Source organism: Nelumbo nucifera, chromosome 5 (assembly GCF_055504915.1).
Source record: "Nelumbo nucifera cultivar China Antique chromosome 5, China Antique-T2T, whole genome shotgun sequence".
Taxonomy (NCBI): domain Eukaryota; kingdom Viridiplantae; phylum Streptophyta; class Magnoliopsida; order Proteales; family Nelumbonaceae; genus Nelumbo; species Nelumbo nucifera.
The window spans coordinates 13,748,657-13,771,037 of record NC_142653.1 but is presented as its reverse complement, the minus strand read 5'-3'; the positions used below and the strand labels follow the sequence as shown (position 1 = coordinate 13,771,037).

General features: G+C 37.5%; 1 protein-coding gene across 1 annotated transcript; it reads right to left on the bottom strand.

Moving 5' to 3' along the window:
• Positions 1 to 6,818: 6,818 nt before the first annotated feature.
• On the bottom strand, positions 6,819 to 12,449 carry LOC104605056 (ras-related protein RABH1e). Its single transcript, XM_010269664.3, has 7 exons — positions 12,217 to 12,449; positions 11,948 to 12,130; positions 11,293 to 11,363; positions 9,530 to 9,618; positions 8,204 to 8,315; positions 7,739 to 7,829; positions 6,819 to 7,257 (listed from the first exon to the last, which is right to left on the bottom strand). Exons 2-7 carry the CDS (start codon positions 12,062 to 12,064, stop codon positions 7,114 to 7,116), a joined length of 624 nt encoding a protein of 207 aa, XP_010267966.1. The 5' UTR covers positions 12,065 to 12,130; positions 12,217 to 12,449; the 3' UTR covers positions 6,819 to 7,113.
• Positions 12,450 to 22,381: the final 9,932 nt, after the last annotated feature.

Genomic DNA, 22,381 nt, shown 5'->3' with positions numbered 1-22,381 from the left:
TATATTTATTAAGTTTTTTGGTAATTTATTTAGGTTAATTAATATATTGATAATAATTCTTGTTATACATTATTTCCCAACCAAGGAATGGCATTCACTTAATATTCTCATGTATTTACTATTATGTTTGTGGACTATTCTACCATTATTATTTACCTCCCAGATTTATTTCTTACCTATCGAAAAAAAAAACAGAAATTATAATTCCCATGCATGTACCGGGATCAATAAGCAAGTAGTTTAATATATCTAAAATTATGCATTTTAAATAGTAATTAGCAATATAACTCAATATCTATAACTATTAAAACTTTAGGGTAAATTGTTGAAACCTCCCTTGAAGTTTGGTAATTGTAATCACCTCTCTTGAACTTTTTGGCATAGTTGCAAGTAGATGCCCTGGTAAAATCTTCTAAAAAAGACATGAAAATGTCCAAAATACCCATTCAGTTACTTTAAAAAAAAAAGTTTATTTTTTAAAATTTTCTTCATATGAATCACTACCCCAAGCCCTTCCAATCTCTTTTCTAAGATTGATTTATTTTTCAAACTTGTCCTTCATGTCAATCACTCAAAGGTAAAGCTGCAGCTTTAGATTCTCTTTGCTTTTATTGTTCATAAATTTTGTATTGTTTTTTTTTTCTATAGAAACCAGCCTCAAAGTAATGCATGGGTATTTTAGACACTTTTATGCCTTTTTTAGAAGATTCTATCATAAGGGGTATTACTTTGACTGTATTGAAAAGTTCAGGGGAGGTGATCACAATTATTAAACTTTAAGGGAGATTTCAGCAACAGTCAAAAACTTTAGGAAAGTTTCAGCAATTTACCCAAAATTTTAATGAATTTTTAGGATAAATTACATACAGCCACCCTGTACTTTAGGGTATTGTCATGTACGTGTTCACCCAAACTTTGTTTTTGCAACAAAGAATCGCTTGAATTTTTGGATTTAGCACCTTGCCCCTGCTGTTGGCATTCTGTCAATTAGCTTCATAGAATATTTTGTTAAATATTTCTAAAACCCAAACGACCCTTATGCTATTTAATGAGATTATTTTGCCCTTTTAATTTAGTTTTTTTTTTTAAATCCTATATATCACATGCTTTTCTCTCAACTTACTATAAACAAAGTTGATCTTTAGACTGCCTTGAGAATGATCGGTTCATCAACGCCTTCAGAACAATTTGTGTTTTTCCTCTTTTTTTTTTATCGGTTGAAACAATTTGTTCTTTAGAATGGTTGCTTTTACCGTGTTGGGCCGATCTGTGGGCTCGGCACGAGCCCGCTGGGTCGTGCCATACCATAACAGCCCGTGGTCTTAAAATCCCAGGCCTAGTACGGCATGTGGACTCGATTTACACCCCTAAAGACCAGAAAAAAACTTTTTTATATTTACCATCAAAATTCTTGCTGCTGCCAGTGGACCATGTTTATGGACATCGGTGTATGAGAGTGGCTGATGGGATGATTTTCTGGATTAGGACTGGGACTGGGAGAACTGAAGAAGTGGAGGAAATGGGAGGGATTGAGGGAATTCGAATGAAATCCCTCTATGAGCGGTTCAAACAAAGGAATCAACAATAGCCGGTTCAATCAACCAGATTATTAATAATAGAGAAAACTTCCGTTAATTCGTGATTAACACGTATTCACCTCTCGTGCATCCACGGTGTACAGAATGCGACCTCGGAGTGAGAGAGGCTGTAGGTCATAGGCATTTTTAATGATTGATGTGAGACGTTATCATTGGTCACATCCTATTACACAGCCATTAATTGCATTCTAGCTAATCTGATATTGATACTACTTGTTTTATATATTTATTTATGGTAAAATTAAAATTTTATTTTCATATTTACGAGGAAATGCTGGCTTTAGAACTTGTTTACAGCCGATTGTTAGCGGAGGAATTGCCATTGAAGTCTCTTTTTGTTTTTTTAATGAAGTTTATAAAGAAAATAAAGGACATTTTTTCAAGTTTTCCTCAGCTTTGGTGCCACTGAGTTTTTATAATCATTGCCCTTACCATAAAATTCTATTTTTTCTACATTTTTATAATTTCCCTACTGCTAATTGGTTGATAAGGCCTCATGTTAATCGTAGTAGACATTTGGGATCAAATTCCACTTGTACCAGGGTTAAGGGGATGGGCTACCATCGTTGTATAGCCCCATGTGTGTATGGAGTTATTGCATGTAGGACTAGCATTTTTTTTTTTTTAATTTGTACTCAAATTGAAATTTGTGTATGAAGAATATGATGGAAAGTTAATAAGGGAGCTCTGACATGATGAGAGCCATTGGATTTGTTTCATATGGGCATTGGTGTTAAAAGGATATCAATCTCACGTTAGAAACAAATCCAATGGTAATTATATCTATTAGGCGATGCAAATAGAAGTAAATTTGCATTCAAGTGGGCTTTTGATAATAAAAAAGACATGCTTTATTGAAATTTGTTTTTGCATCCATTACAGCTAAAAGTCTATTTGGTAAGAAGGTAAATTTGTCAATGTAAAACTAACCCACCTTTACAATTTATATGGACCGTTTTACACTCTACATATTTGCATTTACACTTATTTGCTGCATTGTTTCCAAACACAGCCTAAACATATTATAACTCTATGCCTATTGGAGTTTTCCATATTAAATTTTGAATTTATATTTCCATTATTGTATTCTTCAATTTGCTTCTTTTTCAATCTTTGGATTTTTTGTTGCAAAGAATCTTAAGATCATTCATTGATAATATTCAAGAAAGTCAGCACATCCATGTGTTGGTCAAGAATAGTATATAATATATTACATCTTGATCCTATTTACAAGCTATTGTAGCTAAGGCTGTGTTTGGTTGCAATGCAAATAAATTTGCACTGGTGTAAAATCATGACAGTGTAAATGATTTAAGTGTAAATTCAAAATTCTGACCTACTTTTATTTCAAATTTTAATATCTTTTTGTTTGATTGCACTATAAATGAAGTAAATTAAGGCATGAAGCAGAATAAAGTAAAATTCAAAACAAAATTAACCAAGAATTTGCATTTTTTTACATTTGCATTCTCAGCCATTTATACTAGTGCAAAAATTTGCACTGCAACCTAATACAGCCTAAGGCTCAGTTAGGAAGGAGTACAAATGCAAATTTATAGAGTGCATAACCTTATATTTTGTATTATTTTGCATGTATTTGTACTGTACATTTGCATTTGTACTCTTTGGAAGGAGTACAAATACAAATATGTAGTGCAAAAATTTACATTTAATTTATATTATTTAGTATGTATTTTTAAATGATGAATTGCCATTTTAAATGATCTATTTATGTGACATACTATTTACATATCAAAAAAATTTAGAAGATAATGAATGTATTCGGATCCTGCCAGCCATGTTCTATACGTATCATATTTAATGATTTGCTTATTCATTTTCCTATATTAGATAAATTAAGGGATTTTCCCTTGTTAATAAGACCTGAATATGATGCCAAAACCTTGCCTTCATGGTTATGGGAAAACCCTTGGCATGATTATTGATCTCCTTTGATTTTCAAAGTTCCAGTTAGAGTTTAGTTTGTACTGTACAACCATGTTTTCCACCACTCATGAACTAAAACACCCAAATCTTACCCATCCAAAAAAAAAAAAAAAAACCTATCAAGGCAAATAGGGAAATGGGATTAAGGAATTGTATCCATAATAAAAAATAGAACTCAGAAGTTGTTTCTTTTTCTAATTGTTTGAACAGGGTAGTTGACAACTTGAACTAGTTCCTAATGCTCTAGCGTCATTCTCATAAGATTCTCAATTTCCTGCTAAAAAACACTCTTCCATGTCAAGTGATGGGTTTGATCTTGAAATTAGTCATATTGTACAAGTTTATTGTTTGATAAGCTAACCTTTTGCTAATATTGTTCATTAGTTTATTTAATAAAATATCTTTTTAAAAGGCAATTAAAATTATAAATTCATTTTTTTTATATAGGGATTAAGAATTTAAAACCCTACTATGGACTTGTTTGAACTTGCTTTGGCGGGCTTAGTATAAAGGTGGCTCGTAGAATAAGTAATACAAGATATTTTAAATCATATTAGCTATTTGATATAATGCAACTGAGAAAAAAGAGATTATAAGTTTTACGTGTTTGAAAATGTTTTATATATTTGATTTTATTTTTAAAATTTCATTTGAATATGCTTTACATTTTTTTCTTTTTTTTTTGTACTTTTGTACTTTGCTTCGAAAAGGCGCATGCCTTACCTTGCACCTTGAGCCTTGGCACAAATTGCCCCTTGAGCTTTTTTTTTTTTTTTGTGCCTTGCACTTTTAAAAGCAAAGTTTGTTTCATTAAGAAAACTAAGAAAGTTGCCAAGTAGATTTCATTCTTCATTAGCATTTCTGTTTATCTATGTGTAACATAAAAATACATTTCTATTTACCAGAAAAATAAATACATTTCTATACATCCATGCCTGTGCCTGTGGAGTATTGTGTATCTAGAATGAAAGAATTGACATGTATTATTTGTCATAAAGTTGTGTTCTTCATGCATGGGCCTTACAGGATTCATCTTTATTCAGGCCATTCATTTATAGTCATATGAAGTCATGTGACTATCTCATTCACCTGCATAAGGAGATTGACTTAGTTTGGTGGCTGATAATTAAATGTATTAACACAAAAGAATTATATTGGGTCTGATGTATATGCAAGGGGCTGATTTTCAGGAGTAGCCTTCTAGGAAGACAGGGATATTAATTGCCTATTGGTTAGTGCTAATTTTTTATTGATTTTTTTCCTTTGATGCACAATTATTTCATTCATCGTTCTCAAAAGAAAAGCTATCTCTTTAAATTTTAGAAGAAAATTAGGCTATATTGGCGATAATGTTTTTATAGTACCTATTGCCCAAGAATTGGTTTGTTTATTTTTCTTTGGAGAATGTGGTCTCATAAGTTTGAATTCATGGTGCAGAGGCAATTAACAGTAATTAACATCACCCCCCTTGTCTTAGAAATACCAAAACCATTTTGGCTAAGGTGCCTCATACTCGTATTAAAATACAAGAAAACTAGCTTGAACAAATAACTTGGCCGTCAGGGGGTATTCCAGTATTGTTGCAGTTTGAGCATGTTTACCAATGAGTTTTGGTAGCTTTCACTCCTTTCTTATATGTCTTTCACCCTTCATCTATAACCATAATAAGGTGGTAGCTATTCTGTTTCAGGGGATTTTGTGGGATATGCTAACCTATGTGGTGAGGAGTTTTAGGGGATATGCTAACCCTTCATCTATAACCAACGAGTTTTTATATGCTTTATATGATATTGGAGTGTTGTGGGATATGCTAACCTGTGTGGTGAGGAGTTTTAGTGGATTTTGTGAATCTGTCACATAGAGATTTTTATTTTATTTATTTTATTTTTTTTTAAATCATGATGTTTATATGCTTTACATAATATTGGAGTGCCATGAGATGTGTTAACCCACATAACAAGGATGTTTATTATTGTTATTCCCTTAGTTGAAAAGTATTGCAAGTGTTGAGGTTTGAGGCCTTCTATGGTTTTTCCACCAACAAACTTATCTTGAACTCATGAAGAGCATGTAGCCTGCAATCTCTAATGTCATCTTGCTCTGTTTTGATTAATTGTTGTGTATGATTTGTATATTATATATTTTAATTTGGAGATCACGTCTTCATCTTAGTCCTGGCATGGTGTTACGTCAAGAAGATTAATTATTAACAGGTTTGAGACATAGCCACAGATCAAGCCCCGACACCGCTTGAATATCTAACTTGATCTCTATCACTTGTATAGTAGGCCCAAGCCAGGTCAATTGTACGCAGATTCAATCCTTTAGACTATGTTTGGCATGAAGGAAAAGGTAGGGAAAGGAAAGGAAAGGTATCAAAATCTATACAAGGTTTGTAAAGGTTTTCTGACCTTTCCTTTCCTTTCCCTACTTTTTCCTTCAAACCAAACATAGCCTTTGCAATGGTCATATGAACCTAAGGCTCAGTTTGGCAGGAGTATAAATACAATTATGTAGAGTGCAAAACCCTGTATTTTATATTATTTTATATGTATTTGCACTGTACATATTTGTATTTGTGTTCTTTCCAAACTGAGCCTTACTAATTTCTGTTTTGTTTGCTTAAGGCAGTCAAAACCCACACTCCAATGCAATTTTTCTTGGTTGAAGGCTCAAGGCTAGGCTATTGCTTCTTGGTGTTTTGTGGATCGCTTAAAGTGAGAGCTTTAGGCTGCATTTGGCATTCCTTATTTTAAGGACTCATCTCCTTTTTGCAGTTAAAATGCCCCTATCAAAACTGAGTTTTTAACTGCAAAAAGGAGATAAGTAGTCCTTAAAATAAGGAATGCCAAATGCAGCCTTAATCCCTTATTGACTCAAAGTGTGAGACTGTAAATCTGTAATGTTAATTATTATTAATGAATATTGCTGGATCTGGGTAAACAGGACCCATACAGCAGCATGGAGTCCTGTAACCTGTTCGGGTATTCAGAGGCTCAGGACCCAACAAATAAAAGGCTCACACCATGACAGATCCAAGAATTGGCTTCAAACATAACTGTGCTTCTGTTTCATACATGGATAGTGAAAATTCTATTGGAACTCTTTGCTTTAAAATCAATAGATGGACTAGATGGTTGAGAATCATCTGATATATTGCAGTTTTATGGACATAACTTCAGTTTTAAATTTTGAAAAAAAAAATCTATTTCAGTATATTGCATGATAAGAAAACTTATTTTTCTACCAAAAAATTTAAATTGAAAACTGAAAGAACAAATAAAAAGGCCGCTCTATTCATACAACTTCAAAAATTTATGTATCACTGATATATGTGCATGTGTTAATAACTGAACTAACTTCAATTGCGGCACCAATGATAATTTCAGCTATTGTAAAGAACATCAACAACCTTTTCTTAAATTGACCAACCACTTTTCCAGAGCATCCAATCTGCTAGAATCTCATTTAACTCTGAGATCAGCCAATCTCAAAATTTACTCTTCCTTCCAGCTTCCCAATATGGTCTTCTGTGAAAGCTACATTTGTCATTCCATGTTATGCAACTCTAGCATGAACAGCCTCCTCCCTGCTGCTCTGATTGGGATGAATTCACAGTAGGCTTGAGGTTCACATCAACCATATCTTCCTGTTTTGTTGAGGAGAGGGTTTCCATCCCTGGCAAGGCAGCCGCAATTTTACGGAATAGTGGCTGCAATATTTATTTACATTAAGACAGAAAAAGGTTGTTTTTACATATCTATATGACACTAGAGAGAAAAAAAGAAGGTAATGAAAAAATGAGATTGCTAATAGGTGCCCGTCCATGTCTGTGCTGAACACATGGAAAGATGGGACCCAAGGCTGTGTGTGTCCAATGACAAGGAAAACTTGGTGGCCCAGAAGTTGACTCTTACAAGTGATTGCAATTGTTTCTCTGGACTCTAAATTATTGGTCTGATGGTCCAAAAGAGTGCATGATGAATTATATGATTGCAATAAATGAGCAGGTCAATTTTGGCCTAGAAGAGACCTCTCAGAAGAATGTAGCAAAAGAATCAGAAATTGGCTACATGTATGAAACACGCAGTATTCTCTTTCCCCATTTTGCATCCTAATGCAAGTAATCTTCAGAAGTAAAGGAGAAATGAAAAATTATAGGTAACAGCAAAAAGACAAAAGAAAGTGCTCACCTTAATATTGAACCCTGCTTTAGCGCTGGTTTCTATGAACATAACACCAAAGTCACGGGACTTGGCATCTCCCTCCTCTATTGAAACTTGCCTATTTGATTGCTAGGACATCGTCAGTATGATGTGCCAAAAGTTAATAACATTAATTAAAATTTTCCTTGGTTACATGGACATTGCAAGGACATTGGTTGGGCAAGGTGTACACAACATGGAATTTATACTAAAATTTATGTATCTGGCATGTACACAGTATCCATTTTTTGAAGATTCCATGCAAGATAGAGAAATTTAAACTTTGACACCATTACAGGACTAGATCAAATAATGCATTTAAGTTCAGATATGCTTAGGAAGTAAGAGAATGATATACCAAACTGGATTTGCATATGCCCAAGAAAGCAGCCAATCAGAAATGGAAATTATTCATAAATGTTAATATATTAAACTCTTAAGTTCAGTACCTACCTTTTGTCAACAAGATCAGTTTTGTTCCCAACAAGGACAATGATGACATCACTGCCTCGTTCTGTCCGTACTTCTTCAATCCACTTGGAAGTATTCAGAAATGATTGTCGATCTGTATTAAGTTAGAAACAAAAATTGAGAATGGAAATCTGCATGGTTCAAGTGAATTATATAAATCGATATCTGGTGGTTATTTTGAACAATTGAAAGTTTGAATTGATTTCATAAATTTCAAGTTCTTGGTTCTGCAAACAAATTCAAAAGACAGTAATTTTTAATTGACTTGAATAAATGTGAATATAATATATATATATATAGGGAAAATCTGTGATGCAAAAAAGATATGGTATGGGAAGAGTTTTGACCAATCAAAACCCACCCATGAATTTTGATAAATAACACCTGATTGGCCATGATCAAATATATTTTTAACCTGGATGCATCAAATCATCAATGTTGTATTTAATATTGGAAGAATTTCAAGACCTGTGTCAATTATCAGTATAACTATTTTAACACTTTTGAAGTTTGAAAAAGGAAACAGGTTTTCATAAATAAAAATGCATTTTAGTATGGTTATGAGTATCCTGTTGACATGTGTAAGATCTGCCAAAAGATGCTGGAGTTTGTATACAATGTGGAATTTTGTATTCTTTGATCTTTTCAATATCCCAGCCATGTAGTTAATGCATGAGTGTGCTTTTATGGTTCTCTCCACCCTAGGATCAAATCCTGTCTTCAGCCTCTAACGACTAACCACGGGCCAACTTGTGCACTAAAAACACACCTCTAATTTTAAGGTCAGAATTCACCTGCCCCCAAGCAATTCCATCTAAGGAAAAATAATGACAAACCAATCTGCATTTTTTCTCCTTTTTTCTTAAAACGGAAAGAAATTAGATGGAATAATTAACTTCTCTGATTATCTTCTGCATATCCAGCATCAACATTCTTATACATTGTGAAAGATTACAGGGGGAAACACCCATCGGACTTGTGACAAAGGTAGACTGAAAGATAAGTTTGGAAAATTTTGTTGTTTGACAAGTACCCACAGGTATGACAAATGAGCTATAGATGTTATGCTAAAATCCCTTCCTATCTGATATCAGGCTAATCTGAAGCCTGAGATGAACTTTATGTAAACTTTTCAAAGATGCTCAGGGGTCTATAAATTAAATAAAGGATCACCAAGCATTAGAAAAAGCACTGTGAGAGAGAAATTCACTTATGAGGCTGATAGATAAGATATTACTCAACCAGTGATCAACATCAAGTCCAAGTCAAATATCAGAATAAAATTATGGTGCAAATGCTACTACTTACTAGCTACATCATAGACAACTACTGCAACAGAAGAATCCCTGATGTAGCTTGGTATGAGACTCCTAAACCTCTCCTGTCCTGCGGTATCCCTGAAAATTCATGATGTCAAGCTTTAGAGGATTATACTGATGTTAATTTTATTTTGAAGGATAAACATCATATGGATATTAATAATTGGACTATAAACAGAAAAATCTCCTATTATGTGCAAACAAAAATCCATATGAATGTGCATAATAAATGATGAGAAGAAAATTTGATTCAGGTCAGATGGTATTAAATTAAATATCAACCTTGAGAGTACCAGTTGATAATAAATCCATATGAATGTGCATAATTAAGAAACATCACACATTTGATTATTCATGCCAAACTAGATTAAGTTCATTAGATATTAGGAAATGGAAAAATGCACCATAAGATTAAAGATAAGCAGATAAATATTCCTTCAATGCTTCTTAATTAAATGTACTACATCTTTCATGTATAAGAAATACTTCCTGATTAGGCTTAGTTTATTAAGCATCTTTAAATCACCTTGTTTGATGCCTTGTATCTGTTAGACATCAAGACACCTATCTCTGAATTTCCACTTATTGTCTCCTGATTACCTGGTTTTCCTTTTCCGAAATATACTCATGGCTGAAAACCAAAAATCAAACAAAAAAAAAAATTCTACTCTTTGATGTTTAAATTAAAAAACAGTTAAGTTACCAGTGAAGTCATGTAGGATATGAAACTAACAATTACATAATGTCTGTTTCTTATTGCAGCAGCTATATTATTGTTTACTTTGTCTCCTAACTGTCTAATGGTAATTATATCATTTTATCCATGTCCTTGTGTATTTTATTTTGTATTCCACTATTTTGTCAATAATATTTGAGATTAGCCCCATGATTGGAGCTTTTTCCCCAACTCTTTGTTGTTGAATTGTCTCCACTCTCCACTGTAAACCTTTAGAATATATTCTGCCAAAATATTGAGAATATCTGGGGTTTTCTACCATCTTGAAACCCTCCAATTTCATAAAAATCTAAATAAAACTAATTAGACTACACCATTTCTTCCTCAGCATGATGGTCAGGGAAAAATATTTTCATTTCAGAATTACAACCATAAATTTAATTTTGGCAATGGTGGTTCCTGGCAACTAATAAACTGCTTTCATTTGGAAAACAGATATATGCTCTTCTAGCTCGAATAACATTAGGGTATAAACTGATTCTGCAGGTTATGATATTATATATTCATTCATGAAATTTAAAAAAGCAGAAAATACAATGTAAATCTCCAAAACTTGGATGGAGGCAGAGGCATCCATAAACCATTATATACAGAATAAGACAGGAATTCAGTGATCTACATTTCATATTTTCTTTCATCCTACAACTAATAGCCATCTTTACCAAAATGAGAAGCAAATTGCTGAACAAGAACCATTGGAGGAAAGTAAGAAGTAAAAAAGATTAAAAAAAAAGAAAAAAGAAAAAAGAAAAAAAGATCTTCCATAGGGACCAAGGAACACTCCTCTATTAGCTAGATATCTTGTATTTTTCCTTCTATGTTTCACATGCATCTCACTTCGTGCTTTCAATTTTTTGCAAAGAAAAGATAGCTGTTTATCGCTCATGCACCCAAGACATGATAATTGATATAACCGAGGAAAAAGCTCTTGAGCAATTATTCACATACCACACAGGCGAGCACTAAAATAAATCAACTTAGCGATAAATGCTAAGCAGAAGAGGAAAATGTCCTACCAAAGCTGCAAACGAACTGTTCTATCTTCAAGGTACATCGTCTTTGACAGAAAGTCGATACCAATTGTAGCCTGTAAGTAACACAGAAAAGAAAACACTTGAAAACTAGTTTAAATATACATCTTTAAGGAATAAAATGGCATGATTTTAAGTCTTTCATTAAATATAAACTCCACTTATATTTAATCTACAATTCAAATGATCCCAGAAGACGAATGCCTTAGAGACTTAGAGTTCGTTTTTTTTCCTTGAAAGAGAGCCCATTATTATCAACGGTTTCTCATCATAACATATAAACCAGAAGCAACAATTTTCTATCTATCCACATGTAAGATTTTGATCTATCTACATGCAAAGGCTGCAAGTACACAAAATAAAGGATCAGCAAAATTAAAACATAGCTAGCGAAAACACATATTGAAATATTAAAAAAAAGAATATCCAAGATTGAAAGTATGCTATGAATTCCAATTCTTCCAAATTAGCAAGACCTTAGTCTTGAACAAACAGCAACCAAAATTATCACTAACAACCAATGCAAATTTAATGAAAGAAAAAACAAAACAAATCGGTACAGCAAGACACTGAAACTAATTGGAAATACGACAGATAATCAGAACTAGCGAAAATCTATAACGGAGAAAATTCGTAATACCTGGTATGTAGTGTCAAATTTGTCGTACATGAAACGGGTGATTATACTAGTTTTCCCAACGGACTGATCTCCTAAGAAAACGAGCTTGTATTTGGCGAGAGGAGAGACAATCGCCATGGTTTCTCCTTTTCGATCTTTCTCTCACTCTCTACCTCTCTGAGGCGAATAGATCTGAATCTGAATCTGAATCAGCTAAAAGAGAAAAAAATCAAAGACGATGGGTTTTACAGGAAGAGTATAGAGGGAGGGAGGGAAAGAAAACAACTAACCGCCAACCACGACGACTACGGCTAGTCCAAGCTTCAAATATGTTTGACCGATTTATTATATGCCCCTCTTGTTTGCAGAAATGGCATTGGCATACACCTTTGTCAGGCTCAGGCTCTCAAGTCTCAACAGCTCAGCTGAACATCAACGGTATGGTGAGATGGAGATCCCAATTCCCACCTGAGATCGTCACTCAAATCGAGTCCGGATCTCCTCCCACTGCACATGGTGAGATGGAGATCCCAACTCGATCAAATCATCAAACCCGCTTATAAAAAATTAAAAACAAATAAACGGCATCGTACCATTTTCTGGGTGCCCAGCTATGATTCACCAAAGCTAATCCTAGGAATAAAATGAGATCCAACGGTCCCAATCTCACGATTTTAGCGTTATATTGTTCCTTTGCTAGAACATTATATTGTTTTTTGGCAGAAAAGGTTGAGCTTCATTAAACATATGAAGAGTGTGTACATAGATATAGATTGCTGACAAGCCTGACATCTTTAACCCATTGGTAAACTATTACAGGCATTGTAAGCTGGGCAGCAGTATTAGCACACGTAATATGCTTTATACATTTACTATTAAATTCGGGTCGGGGTGATGTTCGAGTTAGGGTTAGAATTAGGGTTGAAATCCATGAATTCGGCTTTATTTCAGGTTGGTTTAGGGTTGACCCTTTGGGCAATCCAACCCAATCCGAACTCGACTCTACAGTATATATATAGCCCCCACTATATATTATCATGTCTTTCTTTTAAAATAATCACTTCACTTAATCCTAAATGAAAACATTAAAACCTTAATAACAAATGTTATGTTTTTTAAATATTTTATTCTTCATCTCTTTTCTAATGTTTGGAGCCTATAAAAGATCTATCATAAGTCATAACTCATATAAACTATAGTCATTTCAAACACTTACTTTTTCGATTTTGTACTAAAAAAACCAATAAAAACATCAACAAACAAATACTAATTGACGAGGGTGGATTTGGCCCTCCATGAAATTATGATACCTGGCACCTCATGCCAACTAAGTGCAGCTTCTTGACAACTAGACAGCTCGAGCCAGCTACAAGCAGCTCGTCACCTACAGGCAGCTCACCACTTGCAGGCAGCTCGCCACTTACAGGCAGCTCGCCATAGGCAGCTCGGCATAGGCAGCTCGCCACAGGCAGCTCAACATAGGCAACTCGCTACAGGTAGCTTGCCATAGGCAGCTCGCCACAGGCAGCCTGGCATCTTACGAACAACTCGAGTAGAAGAACCTCGGCACATTACCGGCAGCTCGGTGAAAAGTAGCTCGGTGCAAGGTAGCTCGTTGCAGAGCAGCTCGGTGTATTGTAGGAAGATTTCCTACCTGACAACCATACCTGCCAAATCTGGAGACCTGCGCCCACGTCTCTCGCCAGGCCGCATCGTGCCTGCCAACCCTAAGAGGTGTCCTTTGTCTGGCAGGGCAATACTCTGCAACGGTTACCTACGCCCACCAGCTCAGCCCTGGCAAGTAACGACTATGGTAGAGAATCAGAGGCGGTTACGCTAGATCTGTCAGGACACCGCTATATAAGAGCTCCGACCCCCTAGAGGGGAAGGGGGATGAAAAAGGGAGGTAATCCCTGCTTTCTAGCTTTCTCATTTCTCTAATATCATCTTCAAGCTCTCTACTATCAGAGTGCTAACTTAAGCATCAGAGTGGCCTCGCCGGGTAAACACCCCCGGGTCCTCTGATTCAGTTCTCGCAGGTTCCTCGGCTCCTGCCGTCTACAAAGAGGAGCAGATTATCTCATGTAGAGGGCAGTCGGGTTGCACTCCACCAGGGAGCTCGCCACCAAGGCAGCGCACCCAACAGCTCATCATGGTAGCTCACCACTAGGGAGCTCGCTACCAACTAGCTCACCACCAGGCAGTTCGCCACCAGGGAGCTCGCTACCAAGTAGCTCACCACCAAGCAGTTCACCACTAGGGAGCTCCACCATCCTCTGAGTCACAAGTCACCCGGGAGCAAGTCAAATGACGAAGTACTTAGCCAAAAAATTGACACATCACAAAAAAATACGTGACCGGAAACGGTTACATCAATTGGCGCCGTCTATGGGAACACGCGACAAAAAGCTAAGTTCTCATCCTACAAAAACTAAGTTCTCATCCTACAAAGGCTAAATTCTCATCCTACAAAGGCTAAGTTCTCATCCTACAAAAAGCTAAGTCCTCTCCTCCCAAAAAGCTAAGTCCTCACTTTTTAGAAACCGAAACTCTCGCTTTATAGTTTCCATTTTGTATGAACTCAAAGACTATGCAGGGAGCTAACAGATTAAGCAATTCTACCAACTTTACTTTCAATTCAGATAAAACCTCGCCAGTCCTCTTCGTGAGGTCCCCCTACAAAGATGAGCTCTTTGCGGCTTCTACGGGAGTTGTAGCCAACAGACTACATGGGTGCCCTTGCCGGTCGAGCCTTCCAAGGCTCCCGCGGGAGCTGGTGACCTAAAGTTAGTAATGTTGCCCTCGAAGATCGAGTTCCTAGTAGCTTCTTGTAGGAGTGGGTGACTGGCATTACGAGGCTGATGCAACGCAATCATAGCTCTAAGGCACCCACCTGGTCAGCTCGGCACCTCATAGGTAGCTCAGCACCCGATCAGCCCGACACCTCACAGACAGCTTGGCACCCGGTCAGCCCGACACCTCACAGGTAGCTCGACACCTCACAGGTAGCTCAACACCCGATCAGCTCGACACCTCACAGACAACTTGGCACCCGGTTAGCCCGACACCTCACAGGTAGCTCGACACCCGATCAACCCAACACCTCATAGGCAGCTCGGCACCCGGTCGTTCGACACCTCGCAGGTAGATCGGCACCTGGTCAGCTCGACACCTCACAGGTAGCTCGACACCCGGTCAGCTCGACACCTCACAGGTAGCTCGGCACCTGGTCAGCTCGACACCTCACAGGTAGCTCAGCACCTCACAGGCAGCTCAACACCTCACAAGTAGAGACCTTGGCACCACATAAGACCCAGTTGCCTCTTCGGCATGGGCAAAGTCAAGGAGAGTGGACTACAAGTCGCTCCCAAAGCCTACGGGCCACGTTACTGCTTAAGACCCAATCGCCTCTTCGGCATGGGCAAAGTCAAGGAGAATGGACTACAAGTCGCTCCCAAAGCCTACGGGCCACATTACTACCGAAAGACCTAGTCGCCTCTACGGCATGGACAACATTACTACTGAAAAACCCAGTCGCCTCTATGGCATGGGCAACACAACTACTTAAGACCCAATCGCCTCTTCGGCATGGGCAAGGTCAAGAAGAGTGGACTATGAGTCGCTCCCAAGCCTACGGGCCACATTACTGCTTAAGACCCAAGCGCTTCTTCAGCATGGGCAAAATCAGCAAAAATGGACTATAAGTTGCCCCCAGAGCCTAAGGGCTACAGTACTAAACTGACGGAGACCTCCTCACCTTATAGGCAGCTCCCAGAGCCTAAGAAATTGGATCAGCGCTTACTAGCTCGTCGACTTACGGGCCAAAAGGAGAAATCTACTCCCTTCACTGAGTTACTCTCAGCTCGGGAGTGGGGGACAAATGATGATGGCAGATTTGGCCCTCCAGTGAAATTATGACACCTGACACCTCATGTCAACTAAGTGCAGCCTCTTGACAACTAGACAGCTCGAGCTAGCTACAGGTAGCTCGTCACCTATAGGCAGCTCGCCACTTGCAGGCAGCTTGACACTTACAGGTAGCTTGCCACAAGTAGCTCGGCATAGGCAGCTCGCCATTTACAGGCAGCCTGGCATATTACGAACAACTCGGGTAGAAACACCTCGGCACATTACTGGCAGCTCGGTGAAAAGCAGCTCGGAGAAAAGTAGCTCGGTGCAAGGTAGCTCGTTGCAGAGCAGCTCGGCGTATCGCAGGAAGATTTCCTACCTGACAACCGTACCTGCCAAATCTGGAGACCTGCGCCCACGTCTCTCGCCAGGAAGCATCGTGCCTGCCAACCCTGAGAGGTGTCCCTTGTCTGGCAGGGCCGTACTCTGCAACGATTACCTGCGCCCACCAGCTTAGCCCTGGCAAGTAACGGTTGCGACAGAGAATCAGAGGCGGTTACGCCAGATCTGTCAGGACACTACTATATAAGAGCTCTGACCCCCCAGAGGGGAAGGGGGATGAAAAAAGGGAGGTAACCCCTGCTCTCTAGCTCTCTCATTTCTCTAATATCATCTTCAAGCTCTCTACTATCAGAATGCTAACTTAAGCATCAGAGTGGCCTCGCCGGATAAACACCCCCAGGTCCTCTGATTTAGTTCTCGCAGGTTCCTCAGCTCCTGCCGTCTACAAAGAGGAGCAGATTATCTCATGCAGAGGGCAGTCGGGTTGCACTACACTAGGGAGCTCGCCACCAAGGCAGCGCACCCAACAGATCATCAAGGTAGCTCACCACCAGGGAGCTTGCTACCAAGTAGCTCACCACTAGGCAGTTCGCCACCAAGGAGCTCCACCATCCTCTGAGTCACAGGTCACCCGGGAGCAAGTCAAATGACGAAGTACTTAGCCAAAAAATTGACACATCACAAAAAAATTGTATGTGACCGAAAACGATTACATCACTAATAAAACATAGAATTAATATATATAGTGAAAAGTGAGATAAGATTTGAGATTGAATAGTTTTATGAGATTTTAAGGGATGGAAAGAAGGTTGAATTGGGCCGGTTGGATTGGGTTGGGTTGGGTTGGGGTTGAAGGAATTTAGTTAGGGTTAGGGTTAGGGTTGGGTAGATTGGGTTGAAGGTCGGGTTGGGTTAGGGTTAGGGTTGGCCTCAACCCGACCTAACCCGGCCCGACTTGCAGCCCTACTTTCATTAGTTTCATAATGGTATTTATAATACTTGCTTAGTCGCAAAAAAAAAAAGGAATAGACTTGATGTTCAAATGCTCTGCTCTTATTAAGCCATCGATGAGGGCCCATCATTCAGCCTGATCAGTTGTGGTGGCATGAATTCTTCGAGAGATGAGATGGATTCTCCACAAAGCACATCCCATATGTGCCCCACAAATAGGGTGGATTCGATTTGAGCCAATCTGAGCTGCATATTTGGTTATTTGAGCTTGACTCACCAAAAGAATGTTAGGTTCAAGTTTGAGCTTGAACTCGATTCAAGCTAGAGACTTAAGCTCGAATTTGGCTTGGTTCGAGTTGGACTGTGAACCAAACCTCTTATAAGAAATAAAAATTATTTTATATTTTATGTAAAAGTAAGAATTATAAAAAAAATTATGTATGAGGCTCGATTAGGGTCATGGGCCAAGTTTTATTGGGCTTGAGCTTGACTCGATTAATAAATGAGCCTGTATATTAGACTTGAGCTCGACTCAAAGCTCAATTTAAACCGAGACAAATTGAACATTTCACGATCTTAGCTCAAATAACTTGTGAAAAGCTCGATTCAATTTCCACCCATACCTACAAGGCCACAACCCATCCTCTCTATAAACTAGAAACATCTCCCCATGATAAAAGCATGGGAGATGTTCCCAATACACAGCGGAATGGGTTGTGGGGTAGGTTTTGATGTTTGCTGGTATGAGAGTATATGAAAGACTTGGCTCCTTTTATAAGTTGTGTTGGGTCAAGCAAGGGTTGATGGTGAAGTTTTGCATTACACTTACACATATCCATTAGTATGAACAGAATGAAAAACTTAGCAATATAACAGTTATTATCTTTACTTCTCTTTTTTTAATAAATCGAGAGGTGGGCTACACAATACCGGGGGTAGTACGCCCCCAAATGTTAGAACTAAGAGATAATTCTTACAAAGCTGGGTAAATAGGAAGAAGAGATCATCCTTGAGAGAGCAACTTTTGCCTGTCCGCTACGTAGTTACCTTCTCTGCAGGTGTGACAATAAACGACATCACCATCAATTATCTCGAACAATTGTATGTGGTTGTTACCCCATAGGGAATTTCTTTAGTGTTTATCTAAATCTTCAATAACATCTTTTGAATGATCTCATATATATATATATATATATATATATAGGGGTCATGCTACTGGCAGCTTTAGTGAAAATCAAAGGCAATTTGTTTCTAACTCATTCTCTCTCTCAAAAAATTAAAAGTGTTGTATTTACTATTGAATACTAGGGTACCCAAATAGAGATTGGTCCTCGTTTCCAATGACATTTTTAGAATTCTTGCTATAAAGTGTAAGGTGAATATTCTTTGAGAAAAGTTGTGTAGATTTGGAGAAGTTTGGAGCTTGGCCAAAGGCTTTGGCAAAATTGTTCAATATTTCTTTAATTGTGAGGCAAGCCTGGATATTAGCCTTAGCAAAGATAATACAGTCATATGCAAATTGTAATATCGAGATGGTAGGCCCACATCTAAAAGTTTTACACCCAATAGGACTCTTAGGAGTGGAGGACTCCTTCAGAAGATTCAATGTGAGAGCTTCAACACAAAGAACAAATATATGTGGGGATAAGGGATCTCCTTGTCTAATCCCCTAGAAGGTATGATTTCTCTAGAAGGAATGTCATTAACCAGTATTTGATTTTTTATCTTTGCTTCTCTCCCACATGCTAAGGAATCTGGATTTTCTCCTCATTGAGTGCTCCTCACAATGTGCTATGAGGTTGGTGTGAGGAGCAAATCTGATTTTCACAGCAAATCACCAATAGTCCCTTTTCTCTTGGAATCTAGGTTTACTACTCACACCAACTTCACAACACTTGCATCCACACATTGGGCACATCTCTCGATCCCAAGAGAAAGGGTCCTAATGTGCGGCTATAAGTGTTGTGAGGATAGCATGAGGAACAATTCCAGATTCTTTCTCCTACTCTTTGAGTTCATATCTGCACCCCACCTAGCATGCCCCAAAAAACGCCCCACATCATATCTGAGAGTGCTTTGGGAACATCTCTCGTACTTGTCATTGAGATATGTTCCCAATACACGGTTGGGATGTGTTGTGGGGTGTAGATGTGAATTCTTATTCTTTAGCTAAGATGGTTACTCTAGGCTCCCTCTAAAACATGAGGCTGTGGACGATAAATTGGGGTGGACCATTTTCAAAGGTATGGATCATCCACGAGAAAATACTGTGGATGATAAATTATGGTGTACTCCGTCTTTGTCCACGCTATTTTGTGGACGGGGATCGTCCACATATAACAGAACACCATATCTTACTGCAGATAGAACCAAAACGATCTCATCCACGTTATATACATGCTACTGAATGCCACCTAAATTAAAAGTTATATCTCCATCAACTGAAAGGTGATTTGATTGGTATGTTAACTGGTCCGCTCTAGAATAAATGCAAATTCGATTCCCGCAATCATCGACTTTGGGGGAAGGGTTATCAATGGTGTGTATCACCAAATACCAAAAAAAAGTTATATCCTCCATTCATTAAAACAAAAGAAAATTTTCTTTTAGCATGCCAAAAGAGTTAAACTATTATTTCATCCAATCATTCTAAAATAGTTTAACTTTATTCACACGAGGAATTATTTGGCACATAAGTGAAGTTTACATGTTGGTGCATGGAGAAATGATGAGACGGTAGCTCCTCATAAAAGGCATTCCTTATCATCCTTGAATGTAATGTGTATGTCTGTCTCCCTCTGAGCTTTTGATCCAAATGAAGTTGTATCCATAATCTATTCACTTTGTTGGTAAAGCAGCTTGCTCTCATGCCTTCATCTTTATTAGGAGAGTCACTGGTATTTGAAAATCCGATTTTGAATTCAAGATTCGACATAATCGAATTGAATTCGGATAATTTGAATATTTAATTGATCGAATTTGGATATCCTATTCATACTAAATAGTTAATCGGTTTCAAATTTGGATATGACCTGATTTGATTCGATAAATATTCGAATTTGATTGATTATTTAATTTTTATATATAATATATAAAATATTTAAATATTTTATATAATAAATAAGTTATATAAATATTTTATATATTTATAAATTACCTAAAATAATTAATTAGTCGAATTCAAATAAAATCAAATATTTGAATATTTAATTAAATTCAAATTTAAATATTAATTTTTAATATCCATCGAATATCAAATTGAATTTCATAATCGGGTTCAAATTCAATATTACATGATCCAATTCAAATTCGATCCGTTTACACCCTTAATCTTTATCCCCCGTCATCACGCCCATAAACCATTCAAATGCTTGTTTTTCACTCTGATTACATATGAACGCTTTGCGTAAACCACCAAAGTTCTTAACTGGGTTTTACCTCTAAAGTGGAAATTCTATAAATAAAGGTTATATACACTCACCATAGATCAGTTTACGATGTGGTACCAAAAGAAAAAGATGAGCTTAGAGTGGCCGGAAGGATGTGACCTAAGTCTACAGTTCAATGCACAGGCACACTGGAACAGGAAGGGGAGAGAAAGAGAGAGCACTGTTTATATTAGTAAGTATGGTGCCTCTAGCCAGGATTAATTTCCTTGGTTCTTGTGACAGATCTTTGAAAGCAACCCCAGGTTTTGCGTGTAGACATACTTAGCTGTTCTTGAAACTCTTGATTTTCCAATAGTTGGTTGTTTTAGAGCTACGCGACTGTCTCAGCTGGATAATGCTGAAATTCTACAGCCAAGAAATGCTACTGTACTCAAAGGGTGTTTACGAAATCACAAGGGTGGGTTGGGTTATTTTTATTGATGCCTTAGGACTAATTTGTGGATTCCATGGAAATATCTAACGATGAATGAAAATATACAAATAAGGAGATGTTTGCAATGTGAGGTGAGTGTGAACATGATTATGTGAGGAGGAAATCCAAAGTCCAATTTGAGAGGATTGGAGTTTTAGTTGAATTGTTTGTTTTGGGATAAGTAGACTGTCCACCTCATAAATCTGAAATTACAGCCCCCTCTTAGTCTACTAGTAGTAATTCCTATAAATCGCATCCTGCCTGTAGATTTGGCATCGTGAGACTAGGATTTATTGGGGTGGACTGAACAATAAAAACCCCATTTTTTTAATCTCTTTTGAAAGACTATACTACGGGTAGTAGCCCATCCCCCAACCCAGGTGCAGGGATTTAATCCCAAGTATCTGCTATGAGCCTACGACCAGAGGGAGATAAATTTTGTTTGGTGAAAAAATTCAGGGACCTAAATCATCTGTCAGTCAGTCATCTGAAGGGCTATTTACTTCAACTTCTTTGAATGGCTTATCTGAAGGGCTATTTAGTCAGTCATCTGAAAAGATTCAGCTCAGCCCTCCCAAACACTCCATAATTTCACCAAAGTGCAAGGTATGGATTCTGGAAGTACAAGTGTGTGACCTAAGTTATTTGACCAGTCATAAGTGAATATGCCCGTATTTCATACAATGGGGCCCACATCACATGTAGGTCATATATGTATAGAACACTGACATATTCACTCATGATTGGCTGTATAGACATGTAGTAGGGCTCACGTGTACATATCATTGGTGTATTCACTCTTAATTGGTTATGTAGGCTGGTTCACACAGTTTTCACAGATCCCATCTCCTCTCAAGGATTCCCTTTCCTGGGTTGGTGGCCTATTCCCTTATTGGGCCATGAGAAATTAAACTAATAATGAGAGAAGAAAGGAAAATCCACTTGTAGCCGCATATTAGGAATATATCTTGTACTTGTATGTTATCATTCATGGTAGATATTCCAGCCTTTCAGAAAAATACTAATTTGTTGGATCTCTTACCCACAGGACACCTTCGCCACACATAGAGAACATCTTCTTATGGGTAGATAAGACATCCTCCACCAAAGTCATGGAGAATTACAAAATGCAGTAGCTTCAATTAAGGGTGTCAATGGACCGGTTTTAGATTGGACCCCATCCCAACCAAAATCAATTTGAAGGGATTGGACAGACCAATAAGATATATTGAATTGGATCAGTCCAAACTTAATGGTCGAAAGTATTTATTGGATTAAATTGGACTTGGTCTATCCATAATGAATTTATATTGGATTGGGTTGGATTGAAACAATATCTGGTCCATTGATAAAAGATAAGAATATAGGTGTCGAACTGTCAATGGACTAGGTTTGAGTTAGAATTAGTTTAAATTAAAACAAATTTGAACAGATTAGATGATTGAAACATTG

Bases quoted from the DNA above. Each gene is read 5' to 3' on its own strand.
- LOC104605056 (XM_010269664.3), bottom strand. From the start codon at position 12,064: ATGGCGATTGTCTCTCCTCTCGCCAAATACAAGCTCGTTTTCTTAGGA. The intron at 9,619-11,292 runs GTAGGACATTTT...ATGAATTTTCAG, and splicing joins ACAGTTCGTTTGCAGCTTTG to GGATACCGCAGGACAGGAGA. The intron at 7,830-8,203 runs GTAGGTACTGAA...GCAATCAAATAG, and splicing joins ACTGATCTTGTTGACAAAAG to GCAAGTTTCAATAGAGGAGG.